This window comes from Phoca vitulina, unplaced genomic scaffold, assembly GCF_004348235.1.
Source record: "Phoca vitulina isolate PV1807 unplaced genomic scaffold, GSC_HSeal_1.0 scaffold8, whole genome shotgun sequence".
Classification (NCBI taxonomy): domain Eukaryota; kingdom Metazoa; phylum Chordata; class Mammalia; order Carnivora; family Phocidae; genus Phoca; species Phoca vitulina.
The window spans coordinates 43630443-43647652 of NW_022589711.1; the positions used below are offsets into that span (position 1 = coordinate 43630443).

The following is a 17210-nucleotide window of genomic DNA, read 5'->3' on the forward strand; positions in this document are numbered from 1 at the left end:
GTTTAGAGGCTTTCTTTGCCTTCAGTTACTTTTAGAAGAGCAAAAAAGTTACCCATTTACCTGGAAATACTGATCTTCAATTCTTCCATGTGGATGGACATCTGCCTAAGTTGATCCTTTAGAACACTGCAGTTCTCCTCCTTCAGTCTAATTTCTTCTTCTTTGGTTTGAATAGCATCACTGAATTTCCTCTCCCATTTCTTGGCTTCATCTATCACCCTGTCTCGATCATCCTGGAGGGAAGACATGCTCTTCGTGAAAGCTGCAAGCTGGGCCACAGTACTGTCCAAGTTTTCCTGAAGTTGCTTAACTTCCTTGTCTTTCTTGTTCAAGGTAATCTGAATCTCTCCAAATGTCTCTTCCAAGTGGACTTTTTCTCTACGCAAAGCATCCAGTTTCTCTTGCATGTTCTTCTTCTCTTTCAGGTGTTTCTCTTCTACTTGCTCCAGTCTTCGCTCCAGATCTTCATCCTTTTGTTTCATTTGGCTTTTAACTGATTCTTTGTTTGACTGAAGTTCCTTTTTCAACTTGAGATTGTCTGCTAGGACCCTTGCTGCTTCACTCTGAGTGTCATCTAGCAGTACTTTGAAGCTAGCCAATTCTGCTTCTGCCCTCTTGCGGTGTTCAGTGGCTTGAGCCAGATTTTCTTTGGTTATTTCCAAATCTTTTTGAGACTCAGTCTGAACAAATTCTAGGGCCTTAACAGTTCTCTCCAGAGCACTAATTTTCTCTTGGTACCTGATGCAGTCCTTCTGCAGCTGCTTTATTTCTTGCTGTTTTTCTTTTAAGAGCTCCTGGAGTTCCTCTGCATGGCTTTTATTGCCAGGTCCCTTCTGAGCACCTTGTATTTTCTCCAAATATTCCTTTCGTATTTCTGACTCCACCTTAGTTTTCTCCTTAACTAACTGCTGCTTTTCTTCTTCCAATTCACTCACACACTTTTTAAGGTTCTGCATTTCAGATTCTAGTAGCTCATTTTTTATTTGGGCATCTGTAACATCCTGATAGTAATTTCCAATGCTTCCATTAAGTTCTGCTAATTGATTCATAAGCCTCTCTTCCAAATCATCTTTCTCTTCTTCTGCTGTCTCCTTTAGCTTGGTAACTCTGGCAAGTTCTTCTTGTATTTGCTGATTTGATAGGTTTATTTTGGTTATTTCTTCCTGAAGCATTTTTAGTTCACCATCCTTTGCTGATATTTGACTCCGTAAAGCACTTCTCTCATTTTCTAAAGTCTGGCTGAATTCCCTTTCTTTCTGCTTCTCTTCCTCTAACTCAGCAATTCTTTCTTTGAGCTGATCAATCTGCTGAAGGTAGTTATTAATTTCATCATGTGAGCTGACATTCTCACCTTCATCAGGCTTCTTGGCACTGTTCTCTGACAGAATGGATTCCGAATCTTCGGACCTTGTGCTCATGTCCCGAGTATCCTGCTCATTAGACTCACCTGGGACAGACTGCGTTGCCCCTTCAATGATATCCCTTTGGTTATCATGTTTCTCAGAAGCCTCTAGGCTAGCTTGTTTGGACACATTACTTTCTACCTGATGCTTTAAATCTTGAACCTCTTCACTTAGAGAGTCCTTCTCAGTCATTAAAGCCTCAAACTCTTTAGAAAGGGTTTTATATTCTGTTTTGACCCTTTCTAGTTCCTCTTTCAAGCTGGAATTGGAAGAAAGAAGTGCTTCCATATCATCATTAGATGTACCTCCTCCAGAGTGTACCTCTGCTCTAAGCTGGTCATTCTCTTCTTCCAGTTCTAGGATTTTCTGCTGTTTAGATTTGGCAAACTTTCTCATCTTTTCTTTCATTTCCTCCATTTCCTGTTCAGCTTCCTGCAATTGCTTTTCTGCCTCTTTCTTGTTTGCTTCTGTGCTTCTTAACTTGCCATACAATTCTTGTTTCTCCTGCCTCACAGTTTCCACGACATGCTGAATCCTTTCTGCCTCATTACTGACATTCTCGTAGGATTGCAGAAGTATTTCATACTCTTTTTGTAACTCTTTGTGTTTCTCTTGCCACTCGGTGCTTTCTGCAATCTTAGAACATTTCAAAGATTCAATTTCCTTCACTAAATTTTCCTTGTCTTCAGTAAGATTCTCCAGAGCTAATTTCAGACTTTCACAAGAGCCATTGAGACTTTGATTTTCCATTAAAGATCTGTCCATTTCTGTAATGAGCTTGTCTCTTTCTTCCTGAAGAAGAGCTAACTTTCCTAAGAATATATCTTTTTCTTTATTTTGAGTAGAAACTTGGCTTTCCACATCTGCCAGAGACTTAGTGAGATGTTCAATGGTATCTCTGGCCAAAGACAACTCCTCTTGGAGACCTTTGTTTTCTTTTAGTGCTTCTTTTCGGGAAATAAGGGCAGCTTGCAGTTTCCTCTGTATTTGTTGCTTTGCTTTACTTTCTTCTCCAGTCTCTTCTGGTTTTTGCTTCATTTCACAAAGTTCCACCTGTAACCGCTTTATCTTCTCATCATGTTCTTTGGCTTGCATTTCCAGCTGTGTATGCAGAGCCTTGATTAAATCCTCTTGTTCCATTATCTCTGTTTGTACTCTCATAAGGGCCTCTTCTTTCTCATTAAGCTGTCCAGAAAGGTATCTAACTTCTTCTTCCTTTTTGCCTATGAGTTTTTGCAGTTCATCTAGTTCAGGCTGCAATTCTCTTAGATGTTCTAATCTGGCAATTTCTAGCTGACTGCTTTCCAATTTCTGCCTCAGGCTTTCTGCATGGGCTTCAGCTTCATGGGATGCTGTCCTCAGACTTTGAATTTCCAAACCTTGTTTATTTATCTGCTCTTGTAACTGAAATACCTCTTCTGATTTTTTAGTAAGCTCACTTGTTGCAGAACTAACCTTCAATTCCAACTCCTCTTTCTCGGCCTCTATCTCTTTCAGCTGGGTCTTAATCTGGGCAACAGAAGTACTGCCCTGCAGAGCATCTGCATCTCTAGGATAAGAAGGCAAGTCAGACTCTGAAACAAGTTGAGCAGGTTGCTGCTCTGTGGTTTTGAATAAAGGCTCTTTTGAACTTGGAGTGGGAGAGCCTAGATCCTGCTGGTCAATGCCCAGGAGTTTTCTGTCTATAGACTCCTTTACCTGAATCTGGAGTTGTCTTAGCTGGTCTCCGATGTTCTCATTTTCCTTGCTCTGCTCATCAAACTGTTCTTGTAAGCGATTATAGTCATCCTTCTGGTGCTTTAGCTCCTCCCTAAGATGTCTTTCTTTCTCCTGTGCCTTCTGTAGAATCGCCTTTCGAGAGGTTAACACTTCCTGTAGCTTCTTTTGAAGTTGTTCCTTTTCTTTTTCTAGGTCCAATATCTTTTCTTCCAGTTCTGGTTTCCAGTGTTCTCCACTACCTGCACTAGGTGGACTGATCGCCACTGTTTCTTTTACAGGTGTTGCTGAGTCTCCATCACCTACATCCTTGTTACCTGGGGTTAATTTTTGGATAACAGCTTGGTTTTCAGTGATTTCTGCTTGCAGCAAATCTATTTGGTTTGTTTTCTCTTGCAAGTTCTGATTCATCTGTTTGATCACAGCCTGTAACTGTTCTTCAGCTGCTACCTTTTCTTCTAAATCCTTCCTTATATGCTCTAATTCCACCTCTTTCTCAGATATTGTCTGTTTTAAAGAAATTTCTAATTCTTGACACTTAGCAGTCATACATTTTTCTGAGTCTTCTTTGCTTTCTTCATCTTCCTCCATTTCCCTCTTCTCACACTCATTGAGCGGGATCTCTTTCGTAGACTCATCTTTCACTTTGGCCAATTCCTCTTCTAATCTACTGACTTTCTGTAGAAGCTCCTTTCTGTTAATAAGAGCTGCCTGGAGCTTTCTCTTTCTCTGTTCACTTTCTTTCTTCACAAGGTCTAATTCATGCTTAAGCTCTTCTTTACTTAGGAGCCCTGCTGGGCTCAGCTCATCATAATTCTGTTTAAGGCCAGAAACAACTTCTTTATCTTCTTCCACCTGCTCTTTTTTTGCCTCTTCAGCTCTGGATAGTAAGTTCAGCTGTTCTTTAAGAGTTTTAATTTCAATCCCAAGAGAAAACTTCTCTTCATTAAGCTGGACCATTTTCTCAGTCATACTAAAGCTGATTTCTGTCACTTGCTGATCCTTCTCCAGGATGGTTTGTTGGAGGGTTTCCACATCTCTTTTTTTCTCTAATAAGAGTTGATCCATTTTTGCTATTTCAAGTTCCTTCTGTGAAAGAGTCTGGGAAAGTTCTTCCATTTTATTTGAGATATCCCTCACACGTTCTGCCTCTTCAAGCACTTCATTTTCCTTCTTCTGCAGCTGGCTTTGCAGGCTTTTTATGAGTGTACTCTGCTCAGAAAACTGAAGCTGTATATCATCCAGTTCATTCTGTAAAACTTCAATTTTCACATCTTTAGATTTGGCTTCTATGCTAAGACTGTGGATCTGTTCAGAAAGCAAGTTGTGATGAGTCGTTTGACTTTCATAATCAAGTCTTCTTTGCCTTTCTTCTTCTGCAAGGTTCACTTCCAGTTGTTGTACCTGAGCCCTCAGTTCTGTTACCACACTAAGTTCCTTCACTTGAGAAAGAAGCTGGTCTCTTTCTTCAGACAAAGCGGTGAATGCGCTGTTGGTGTTTTCAGCGTTTTTCCTAAACTCTTCAATCAACTGGGTTAGGCTGCTGATTTCCTTAGCTTTCTCATCTAAATTTTCCTCATAGATTTCTTCTGCTTTACGAAAGCTTATTTCAAGCTCCGAAATTTGCATTTTTAGCCTTTCCAATTCATCCTGGTGACACTGACAAATTCCTGGTACAGCAGAAGGGGGTTTATCAATATCATCCTGCTTGACTGATTTTAATTCCATTCCTGTGTCATTTAAAGATATTTCCTCAGATGTTCTATTCTGAAGTTTAGTACTCATCTGCTCTTCTTTTTCAACTGTTGGAAGACTGCTCTCTTCATGTGACATCGAGGGAAAATGTTGCCCTGTATCTTCAGGCAGTATTTTCATGCTAACTGTAGGTATTCCTTCACTCTCTGTCTGCTTCATTTCTTTCTGGTCAGGGACCTCAGGGTCCCCCTCAGCCTTTTTTCCCTGGAGCTGCAACTTAAGAAATGCAATCTCTTCTTGAGCTTCTTTCATTTCCAACAATAAAACTGACAGTTCTTTATGTTTCTGAAAAAATGTGTTGTCTAGGACATCTTGTCCACTCTCCTCGGCAGAAGAGCTGCTCCTATTGAGCCTCGTAATATCAACCATGCTGATCTATTTAAAAAAAAAAAAAAAAAAAAAAAAGGAAAAGCCTCAGTCAGGTGTCTTATAAGAAAGAGCCTACTAAAAACTCATATTTCATGCATTTTTCAAAACCTGCAACTTACTAGTCAAAACATCCTACCATAAAACTGCTAAATACTTTTAAAGTCAGTTTTTATTTCCCAAATTGGACCTCTGAGGGTACCCTGTCAATCATATAGGTCAAGCCACATTCATAAGACCTATGGTAACCTGGAACTCCTTTTCTGGATATCCCTTACTTGGGAAACTGTTTTCTTTGGATTAAAATTCCTAAGTGTTCTCTTAAGAACCACTTAAAAATAAAAAGGGAGGTGGGATGCATTAAATTTTGTTTCATCCCATACCAAAAAAGGAAGTTATAATTCTTTTTCCTAAACTATCCATTGAAATGGGAACTATTAGATAAGATAGCCATTACCAGGTAAGTAGATTATCAAACAAGTAGGTTAAGATAAATTGCCATGATCACATAATCAAAAAGGAGTTCTGCTGAGGCTTGGGTATGAAATTACAGACTTGCTTGACAAAATACTATTATTACAAAGGTAACTCTGTTAGACTGCTCAACCCATATACATTATTTCTATAATTGTCTTCCTGGGAAACAAAATCAGTGAGTCTCCTGATAAATTTCATTAGAATTTTACTAAATGAGTCTGGGGACAGTGTACACAAGAAAATCACTACCTTTGCCAACAGCACCATTTTTTTTTTCCCCAGAAAAAATTCCAATTTGATAGGAGAAAAAAAAAAAAGAAAGAAAAACCCACAGGACTGTCAAATAATGTAGTGGTCAAGCGTACAAGCTCTGCAGCCCAACTGCCTAAATTCACACCTTCGCTCTGCCATTTACTAGCAAAAGCTGGCACACAGCAAGTATTGACTATTTGCTATTATGTTGATAACATTCTCAGCCACTGAACAAGAAAAAAATATTCATCATTTTAAAATTATTTATTTTAAGAAAGGTTATTTTTCATGAGCATTATTTTTAATCACTTAAAATTCTTTGCTCTCTGCATTATTCATACTCATATTTCTGGAGACTAAAACTGAACACAGTATTTAAGCACATAGAAAAAGTTCCTTTACAATTTCTTCATGTCACATTCCTATTTTATCCATCCCTATACACATTAAACACCTGATATAGTCAAGGTATCACTTCTGCCAAAAGACTTCAATATAACTCCTTTCTTGTTCTCTCTCTCACCTTAAGTATACTTATTTCCTCTTTTTGTCATGCCACTTCACTCACTCTCCTCCTTCCCTTGGTCACATCCTCTGTTGCTCCCTACGATATCTACAGAATTCAACTTTTTGGCTCAAGTGAAAAATCAATGTTATCCACAATGAGAGAACGAGAACCAGAGAACTTTGCTTCTTCTAGCCACTCTCATTACTTTTTCTGTTAATACTAGTCTTCCCCTTTCAGTTGAGCTTACACATTCTATGAACCTTTTCTACTCACTTTCTCTTATCCCAAAGGATTATCTTAGGTACCCTTCCTTTTGCAATTTCTGTGTGTGTGTTTTTCCCCTTTCTTTTCCATTGTTCTCTGTTCATTTGTTCTCCCTTCTGGTATTGTTTTTCTTTTTCTTTTACCATCTTTCTTATCTGTTCCTCTTTTTTGATCTAAGTTATCTTGTTTTCACTAGACACTACTGCTAAGCATCTTAAAACATTAAGCACCTGCTTGCCCAAGATTCATTTTTACTCTTTGACTCTTATCCATACAATGCTACAACTTTCAAAAATTTAATTTCCTTTTGGGGCGCCTGGGTGGCTCAGTTGGTTAAGCCACTGCCTTCGGCTCAGGTCATGATCCTGGAGTCCCTGGATCGAGTCCCGCATCGGGCTCCCTGCTCGGCAGGGAGTCTGCTTCTCCCTCTGACCCTCCCCCCTCACATGTGCTCTCTCTCATTCTCTCTCTCTCAAATAAATAAATAAAATCTTTAAAAAAAAAAAATTTAATTTCCTTTTGCCAATTTTGTGAACAGAGCATCAGTAGTCCCATCAAAAGATACTGAATATAAGTGTAGTGGTTAATTTTATTGTCAAGTTGGCTAGGGCATGTACCCAGATACTTGGTCAAACATTATTCCAGATGCTTCTGTAAAGATATTTTTTTAGGTTAGATTAACATTTAAATCAGTACACTTTGAGTAGATTACCCTCCATAAAATAAGTGGGCCTCATCCAATCAGCTGAAGGCATTAACCAAGAAAAAAAAAAAAAAGACTGACCACCTCCAAACAGAGGGAATTCTGCCCGCAGGCTGCCTTCAGACTGTAACTCTTCCCTGGGTCTCCAGGCTGCTGGCCTACCTAACCTGTAGATTTTGGATTTGCCAGCTTCCACATTTGCATGAACCAATTCCCTTAAAATAAATCTCTCTCTACATATATACACACTCCCTATTTTGTTTCTCTGAAGAGCTCTAATATAATAAGCAGATACTTTTTTTTTTTAGCAGATACTAAAGTTACATTATTCCTCAAGGCCATTTATGACTCTATCATGGACTTCTTGATTGGAAGAATAAAGCCAGTTAAGCACAATACAGCTAACAATAATCTTAAATCAACAAAATATTAAAGAACCACACATTTCTTATAGTAATTTTCAGGTTATAAAAAGCACCAATCTTCAAAAATTCCCTTTTTAATATAATCTGAAATGAACCTAGGCCAATTTAGTGGAGGGGAACTAGAGATTTTATCTAATCTCACTGAGAAACTTTTCTGAGATGGGAAAAGAATTTGAGATAAATAGTAACCCCAGTATGAGAAATGGATTATCAAATCCCAAATAAATAGCTACTGTACTTGCATTTTGTTTCAGGACAAATTTAAAAACTCCAAATATTCAGAAATGAATGAGACTAAATGGGAAATAATAACCATTATGACTTTCTTAAATAGATCTCACTTTCTAGGTAATGTAATGCTCAGTCAACATTAGAAAACTGCAGAAATGTTTAGGTTTGAAGCTAACTCCTCTTGATCTAGTTCACATTCTGGTTACTTTTACGAACATTATCACTTACCTCACTGACTTCTCTATCTGCCTCTCCACTTCTATTCTGAGCCTCCAAGAGAGTAATCTGAGAAGATAGTTTTTCTGAAAGTCACAAAATAAATATCCTTAGATGATCTATGTAGAGTGTTTGAGAAAACAGCGGTATGATTGTGAGGCTACTGGAGATGCATGAAATCATCAAGGGGAAAGAAATAAAATAGTTTTGGGAAGATAAAAGATTTATATTATTAAAAAGAAGTGGCACAAGAAGATGAGCTAAAAGAATGGTGAAAGAAAAAAAGAATGGTGGTAGATGATAATAATTAATCTGAGTGAAGTATATAAATAGTGGAGGGCTTTAAAGAAGAAGGACGCCAGAGCATGTAACAAGTAGCAGCTATTTCTGTGGCATTATTTGGGACTCCTAGGGCAATAAATTTGCCTTGGTTTATCCATAACCTTACTGTGTTCATAATATACATCTTATATTAGGAGTGCCTAGGTGGCTCCATCGGTTAAGCGGCCAACTCTCGATTTCAGCTCAGATCATGATCTCAGGGTCCCGGGATTGAGCCCTGCGTTGGGCTCTGTGCTCAGCAGGGAGTCTCCTTGAGGATTCTCTCTCCCTCTTCTTCTGCCCCTCCCCCTGCTCACGCATGCTCTCTACCTCTCTAAAGTAAATAAATCTTAAAAATATATTTATACATTTTACGTTAATATAGCACTTAAATGTCTTCAATGTTCTTTCACATATGTTCATAAAGACAGCAAATTTTTGCACTAGAACAGAGCTATGCATTCTCCTCAATGACCATCTAAGGAAACAAAGAATGACATGACCTACAGGTAGTTCAGAGAGAGCTGGGATCATAATCCAGTCTTCCAAGTTCTACCCCATGTTCTATTTTAATGCACATATATAAAAAGGGTAGTAGTATCTTCAAGGATAAAAATACTGATTATTAATATGCCTCCAAGAAGTTTATACTCTTTCTGAGAAGCTAAGACAGATATAGTAAAGGGAAAAAAAGCATACTTTGTACACTACATCTAGATGTCTTAATGTGACCTACATGGGCTCTCACGAGTTGACCCCACTTACTCTACAACCTCCTCTTGGGCACTGCCCCTTTTTTGTTCACTCTACTCCACAAAATACTGGTCTTACTTCTGTCTGCAAACATACCAAGTTTATTCAGACCTCATGGTTATTTGCCCTACCTTTTTGCTCTGTTTGGAATGCTCTTTGCTCAGCCTGTTTGCATGGCCGTCCCCTTTTCATCATTCAGGTTTCAAGTTAACAGAGAGGCCTACCCTGACCACTCTAATGCTGCTTTCCTCTTCCCCCCAGGCATACCTGCACTTTCTTTTTATTTTTATCATAATACTTATCACTCTCTGAAATGTTCTTATTTATATACCTGTTTATGGCCTATCTTCCCCTCTAATATCCTCAGGGCAGTATCCGCAGCAACTAGATTACTGCCTGGCACATAGAATAGGTACCATAGAAATCTGCTAAATGAATGAATGACAATTCATGAAACAAATAAATTCAACACAGTATATAATGCGTTCAGATACCTCACAAGATTATTTGAGGAAGAGGTACCAGGGGTAGAAATGGAAGTACAAAAGGTGAGTTGAATAGAATATGATACATGAAGCAAAAATAACCTGAGACCAAACACAAAAACTAATACAGAAAATCTTAAGGCCAGTGATCCCTGCAGGATAAAGCAAAGAGAATGGAACTCGTGTAACAGCTCTAAACTGTAACGAGCTACGTGACAGTGATAGGTATTGTTTGCAAAACTGCAAAGTAAGCATCATGGATAAGGTCTCAAAGAAGTGCTTCAAGTGGGTTGAATAATGAGCTGAATTTGTGGTGTTCTTTATGTATCAGCAATGGTGGGAACGGGCTAATAAATATATATAATCCCCAGTATTTAGAGCTAAGGAGAACTGAAAAATGGTTAAGGTGGAAATACTGTCTTTAGAGTTTAAGAAATGGTACAAATTCATTCTCACTCTTAGAAGATAAAGCACAGTAGTCCAGTTTATCAAGGATAAAATAGATCATTAATGCACTATTAACTACATGTTACTAAAACCATCAAGGTTCTTGTCAAGTAAATGATAAATGGAAGGAAGTATTTACTTTTACTAACTATTCATACAGTCTACCAGAATAAAATGCTAACTTTAGTTCAATCCAACAAAACTTTATTTGGCAGCCACTATTTGCCAGGGACTATACTAGTTCTTGGTAAAAAGTAAAGCAAAGATGAAAAAGAAAAATTGTTCCTACACTTGAAAGGCTTATACTTTATCTCTGAAGATCTTATAGAATAAAATATAAACATAAACAGATGATTTTAATACAATGTTAAAGGAATGTAAGAATGTTATAGAGGCACAAAAATTTAACCCAACTGACAGGGATCAGGGTAAACTTCCTGAAAAAGATAATACCCTAGTTGAGGCCTGAAAGATGAGTAAGAATTAGCCTGGCTAAAGGGATAGGGTTCTAAGCAGTATACAACATGAGCAAAACCCAAAAATGTTTTCTACTTTTGGACTTTTATTTATACTGATCTGTGTTACCTCATCCCCCAAATTTATTACTAGGAATGTACTTTCTTTCTTCATTTTGCCTATTTAAAAATTCGTCATCTTATTAAGGTCCTATTCAAGCCATGCTCCTGAAGATTCCTTGACCACTCCAAAATAAATATAATACAGATATCCTGCAGCATTTATAGCCCATAATGCAAAATGTTATACTTACATAAACACTGGTATGGTGCTTTAATTGTTTATTGTGTATTAATCCTATCTTTAATAACTACCAGCTGTGCTAAGATCTTTATTGTCATAGAATCAGAAAATCTACATGTTATATATGTAAGTGATAAAAGTAGAGGCACATGTAGGTTAAAAAGAGAGAATTATGGTTTTCATTTATACATACCATTCTCAGCTTTCAGCTCTTCCAGTTCTATAGAACTAAGGAGCAAAGCTCTCTTTTCATTCTCTAGTTCTACCACTTGCTTCTGCAAAAAGGCAATATTCTCCTCAGTGACTGCCTAAATTGTAGAAAGACAACAAATTAATGATTCTCAGTGAAAACTTTGACACTAATGCCCAGAGAGGCTCTGGCATTTTTGTCTTCTACAAGTTCTCTAGCATGAAAATACTTTAAAAATGGCATCTACTTATCTGCATCTTTAAAGTAATGCTTTTTATCCTTAGATAAAAAATCTTTCACACACACTTCTAGTTCATTGGCTTTCAAATTTAAAAATGGACGCTGGATTACAAAGACAGAAATCTCAAGTCTATTGCATATGAAAAAAGATTTTCAGGTCCATAAGTAATATTACAAAGTTTGATTAATGCCACTTGATAATAAGGTCACTCTTGTATAGGAGACTAAACATGAACAGAGATTCCCATAGAAGGACAGGAACAAAAGTTAACATGTAACCTTTAAAAAAGGAAGAAGAGCCATAACTGTTTTTGTTTTTTTTCAAGGAAAATAAAAATTATCTTGTGCTTCATTTATGCATCCATATTGGTTTGGTTTTCCTAGTGAGGCATACATCTAATTATGACACATCCTTAACTGTATGTCATTTTATATGTTTTTCTTCTCCAAGGGGATTAATTTATACAATTCTTCATAAAAGTGCAAAATTTTTGAGCCCTGAAGGTCTGTATAGCTCACTCAGTCCTAAATCTTCATTTGATGTTTAAAGAAATGGCAAGAGATGAGTTTAAGGATTCTATGACTTTTATCCTGAGGGAAGTTCCCAGTTTGCATTACACAGAACAAGTAAAACACTGACAGAAAAGCCACAGAATGAGAACTTGGAAAATGAGAAGACAGACTTTGGGAGAACCACAGCTGCCAGACTATGAGAGGCAAAATCAAAGAAAGGAGAAAAAATTCAGCAAGAGGGAGCCCTAAATTCTATGTATAAACTTAGCCCAATCTCTGGCTGAAGAATGAACATGCATTTGCAGGGCTGACTCAAAACAGAAGAGCTAAGGCAAAAATAACTGAGTTTTGAATGCTGCCTATCACAGGCCAGAGTTTGTGGTTTGAATCTAAATAACTGGCTTTTAAAAAGTAATCAAAACTCTTTAAAAGAGTTTTAGAAAGAAGAGAATCTTATGAGCAAAACATTCACAATATTCAGGTTACAATACAAAATCACTCATCACACAAAGAAACAAGGAAATGTCACCTATTCTCAAGAGAAAACATAATCAACAAACACCAAGCACAAAATGATGCAGATTTTAGAAGTAGAAAAAAAGAATTTTAAAGAAGCTATTATAAGTATGCTCAGGACATAAAGGAAAATATGCTCATAAGACAGGAAAGAAAAGATAGGAAATCTTAGTAGTACAAAGAAACTGCAAAATAATGAACTACCCAGAAATTCTAGAACTAAAAAACAGGATGCCTGAAATGAAATACTCAATGGGTAGGCTTAATAGTAAAATCTAGATGAAAGAAGAAAGTCTTGGTGAACCTGAAGAGAAATCAACAGAAATTATCCAATCTGAAATTTAAAAAAAAAAGAAAAAGTGAACAGAGCCTCAGGAACTTGTGAGAAAATAAAAGGTTCAATATATTTGTAATTGGAGTACCACAGGAGAGCAAGGACATAATGGAGAGAAAAAAATTATTTGAAGAAATAATAACAAAAATTTTCCCAAACATAAGTTTATACATATAAGAAATTCAACAAAATCTAGGTGAGAAAATTACAAAGAAAACCACAACTAAGTATTCACAAAGATAAGGAGAAAAGTCTTAAAATCATCCAAGAAAAAAAACAATACTTTACATGGAGGGGAACAATAATTTGAATAATTTCACCAATTGTTGGGAGAAAAATGTAGGCCAGGAAATAGTAAAACAGAATCTTTAAAGTCTTGAATTCTGTCCATCCAGAATTATATATCCTGTACAAAATATCATTCAGGAATAAAAGCAAAATAAAGACATTTTTAGATAAGAGAAAACTAAGAGAATTTTTTTACCAATAGACCTGCACTACAAAGATACCACAGGACATTCTAGAGGCCAAAGGAAAATGGTATCAGATGGAAATCTGATATCAGATAGGAAAGTGCATCACAAATAGTAAACATATGGGTAAGTATAAAAGTCAATATTTTCCTTTTAATTTCTTTCAAATACATATGACTGTTTAAAATATAAATGTTAAAATTGTGTTATGGGATTTCTAACTTTCATTAATATAATACATACAGCACCTACAGCATAAAGAATAGGGAAAGGATTTATGATGACAAGGTCTCTACATTTTAGGTGAAGTTGTAAAGTAATTACTCTAAGAAGACTGAAAAGTTAAAGATGTGTATCATACTTCCTAGAGCAACCACTTAAAAGTATTTTTGTAAAAAGATATAGCTAAAAATCCAATAGAGGACTTTTGTTTCTGCCAAACATAGAGTAAAATGGAACAGACTTATCCTTCCAGCTGAAACAACGACAAAAAAAAAAAAAAGATAAAATAATGAAACAATAATTTTCAAAATACTAGGGATCAGGCAACTAAGAAGAGTGAACCCTAAGAGGTGGGAAAGAATGAGGTGAGCCTACACCTGACCAAGCTTAATGCATTAAGCCAATTTCCAGGCTGTGACCCAAGAAGGGAAAACCTAAGCAGAGCCTAGTGGAATCCTTGAGTTGAGGAGGGAAATCAAGGTAAGTGAAGTTCAGAACAGAGCACCAGACAGGAGAGAGCTGCATACAGAAAAAACCCTGGAGATCTGCAGAGGGTCCACAACAAGTATTTGGTGGGGTACAGAGCAGGACATGAATGTGAGGAAATCATCCAACGCTATCAGAACTATCCAAAACTATCTGAAGAGATTAGAAAACAATACTTGGTGCTTGCACAGAGCCTGGAGGAGTGCTTGCTCCCACAGCCAAATGTGGAAAACTTAGACTTCACAAGGTATCGAGTAGAATATTCAGTGAGGTCTTGCCTCAGTAGCAAGGAATGACTGAGTACTAATGGAGACCTGCCTAATAAATCAAAGAAGCAAGACCCAAAAGGATCAAATTTTTTCAAGTAACTTAACTGCATCCCATTAAAATATTTATGTGAATACAAATATACCCAGTACCCATAGTGTCTGGCAACCAATCAAATATTATTAGGAATGCACAGAAGCGGGAAAATATAAGCCACAATGAAGAGAATAAGCAACTGAAACTGACCCAGGATTGACATAGATGTTAGAAGTAAAAGATAAGGACTTTACAGACAAGGAAAGATAAATACCATATGATTTCACTTCTAGGTGGCATTTAAAAAACAAACAAAAAGCAGAAACAGACCCATAAATACAGAGAACAAAATGATAGTTGCCAGAGGGGTGGGGGGGACAAAATGGGTGAAGGGGAGTGGGAGGTACTGGCTTCCCAGTTATGGAATGAATAAGTTACAGGGATGAAAGGCACAGCATAGGGAATACAGTCCATGGTACTATAATAGCATTGTATGGTGAGCATTGCATAATGTACAGAACTGTTGAATCACTATGTTGTACACTTGAAACTAATGTAACACTGTGTGTCAACTATATTTCCAATAAAAAAAAGATAAGGCTGGGGCTCCTGGGTGGCTCAGTCAGTTAAACATCTGACTCTTGATGTCAGCTCTGGTCTTGATCTGAGGGTTGCGAATTCAAGCCCCGCACTGGGCTCCATGGAGCCTAGTTTAAATAAATAAATAAATAAATAAATAAATAAGGGCATTAAAAAAGTTTTAGCTGCATTCTGTATATGCAAAAAGATCAAATAAAACCATAGAATATATATTTTAAAAGCCCAAGCAAACTTCTAGAAAAGAAAATTACAATGTTTCAGATAAATAAAACATGAGATGGGATTAACAACAAATTGGACATTAAGGAAGAAAGGATTAGTGAACTTGAAGACATGAACTAAAATAAAAGAAAAAAAATCCAAAACCATTAAAAGAGCATCAGTGGGTTCTAGAAAAACTTCAAGTAATCTAATATAGGTGTGAATGGATTCCCCAAAGGAGGGGAGAGAATCAGAAAACATTATTTGACTAGTTAATGGTGGAAAATTTTCCAAACTGATGAAAACTATAAACACAAAGATTCAAAAGGCTTCATGAACTCCAAGCACAAGAAACATGAAGAAAACTACACTACGGTACAGCCTAATCCAAGTATTCAAAACCAGTTATAAAACCCTAAAAGCAGCCAGGAAAAAAAAAAAAGGAAAGGATAATAGCAAATTTCTTGTCAAAAAAAAAAAAATGCAAGAAAAAAGACTGTAGGGTAACAGCCTTGAAGCACTGAAAGAAAAAAAAACTATCAATGTAGAATTCTGTAGTTAGCAAAAATATCTTTCAACAACAATGGAGAGATAAAGATGTCTTCAGACATATAAGAGCTTTAAGAAATCACCAGTGGACCTGCACAATCATGCACATGTACACACATGCACACACACACACAGGCAAGTTAAAGGAAGTCCTTCAGGCAGAGAGAAAACAATACCAGATGGGAATATGAAACTACACGAGAGTTCACCAACTTTGAGGCCTTCTACCTATTTTTGGAAATAAAGTTTTACTGGAAGTCAGTCACAACCATTTGTTTGCCTTTGTTCTATGTCTGCTCTTGCTTTATAATGGCAGCTGAAGAGCTGCAAAAAAGACCATATGGCTCACAAGCCTAAAATATTCACTATTTGACCCTTTTCAGAAACAGACTGCCAATCCCTGATCTACCCTAAAGAATAAAAAGTACCAGAAATGGTAACTGCAGTGATAGTTAAATATTTTATTATTCAACTGTCTTTAAAAAATAATTGAATAAATAACCATTTACATAACAATTTGTTTATATATGTTATATTTTTGCATTTTTTGTTTATAATATATATGTGAGTAAAACAATAATAACATAAATCCCAGAAGTGAAGAAATGCAAGTATGTGAGTATAAAGTTCTTATTCTATACAGGAAGCAGCATAATACTATGTGAAGGTAAACTATGATAAAGATAGAGACTATAATCCATAATGTGGCCACTAGAATAACAAAACAAAGAATTATAGCTAATAACCTGTAAGAAGAGAAAAACAAAACCATAAAAAGTACTCAACCTAGTTTTTTAAAGGAAGAGAAAGTAAAAAAAAAAAAAAAAGATAAGAAAACAATTGGTAAAATAGAAAACAAATAGCAAGGAGAGAGACTTTTGAAATTATATCAGTAACATTCATGTAAATGGGTCTGAACACTGCAGTTTACAAGGCAGAGACTGACATACTGGATAAGAAGGAGGCTCAAATTCTGTGCTGCATACAAGCAATGCACTTTAAATACAAAGATACAAATAGGTTAAAAGTAACAAAATGAAAAAAAGATATATCTTTTGACACCAGTATAAAGAAAAGCCAGGTGCCTGGTTGGCTCAGTCAGCTTCTCCCTTTGCCCCTTGCCCTGCTTGTGCGCTCTCTCGCTCTCACTCTCGCTCTCAATTAAACAAATAAAATCTTAAAAAAAAAAAAGTCCAGTAGCTATATTAATATCAAACAAAAGGACATTTCAAAGCAAAGAATGTCACAAATGTCACCAGGGATAAAGAAGGTCATTTCATAATGATAAATGGGTCACTTAATTAAGACCTAAAAATCCTAAATGTTTAAGCCCATAGTAACACAGCTTGAAAATACATGATGTAAAACCTGATAGAACAAGGAGAAATAGATAAATCCACAACTATAATCTGAGATCTTAATACTCCAGTCAATAATTGAGAGAACAAGCAGAAAAGCAACAAGAATATAGTATACTTGAATAATACTATCAACCAACCTTA

The 17210-nt window shown here is 36.4% G+C and overlaps 1 protein-coding gene across 3 annotated transcripts in view; it reads right to left on the reverse strand.

Moving 5' to 3' along the window:
* GOLGB1 (golgin B1) overlaps window positions 1–17210 on the reverse strand; it is a 98859-nt gene that overhangs the window by 32033 nt on the left and 49616 nt on the right. For all 3 annotated transcript variants that reach the window (XM_032406654.1, XM_032406653.1, XM_032406652.1), the window contains 3 exons: window positions 11275–11389; window positions 8329–8402; window positions 61–5249 (listed from right to left, as the gene is read on the reverse strand). In XM_032406654.1, the coding sequence (XP_032262545.1) occupies window positions 61–5249; window positions 8329–8402; window positions 11275–11389 (5378 nt within the window). The remainder of the gene's footprint in view (window positions 1–60; window positions 5250–8328; window positions 8403–11274; window positions 11390–17210) is intronic.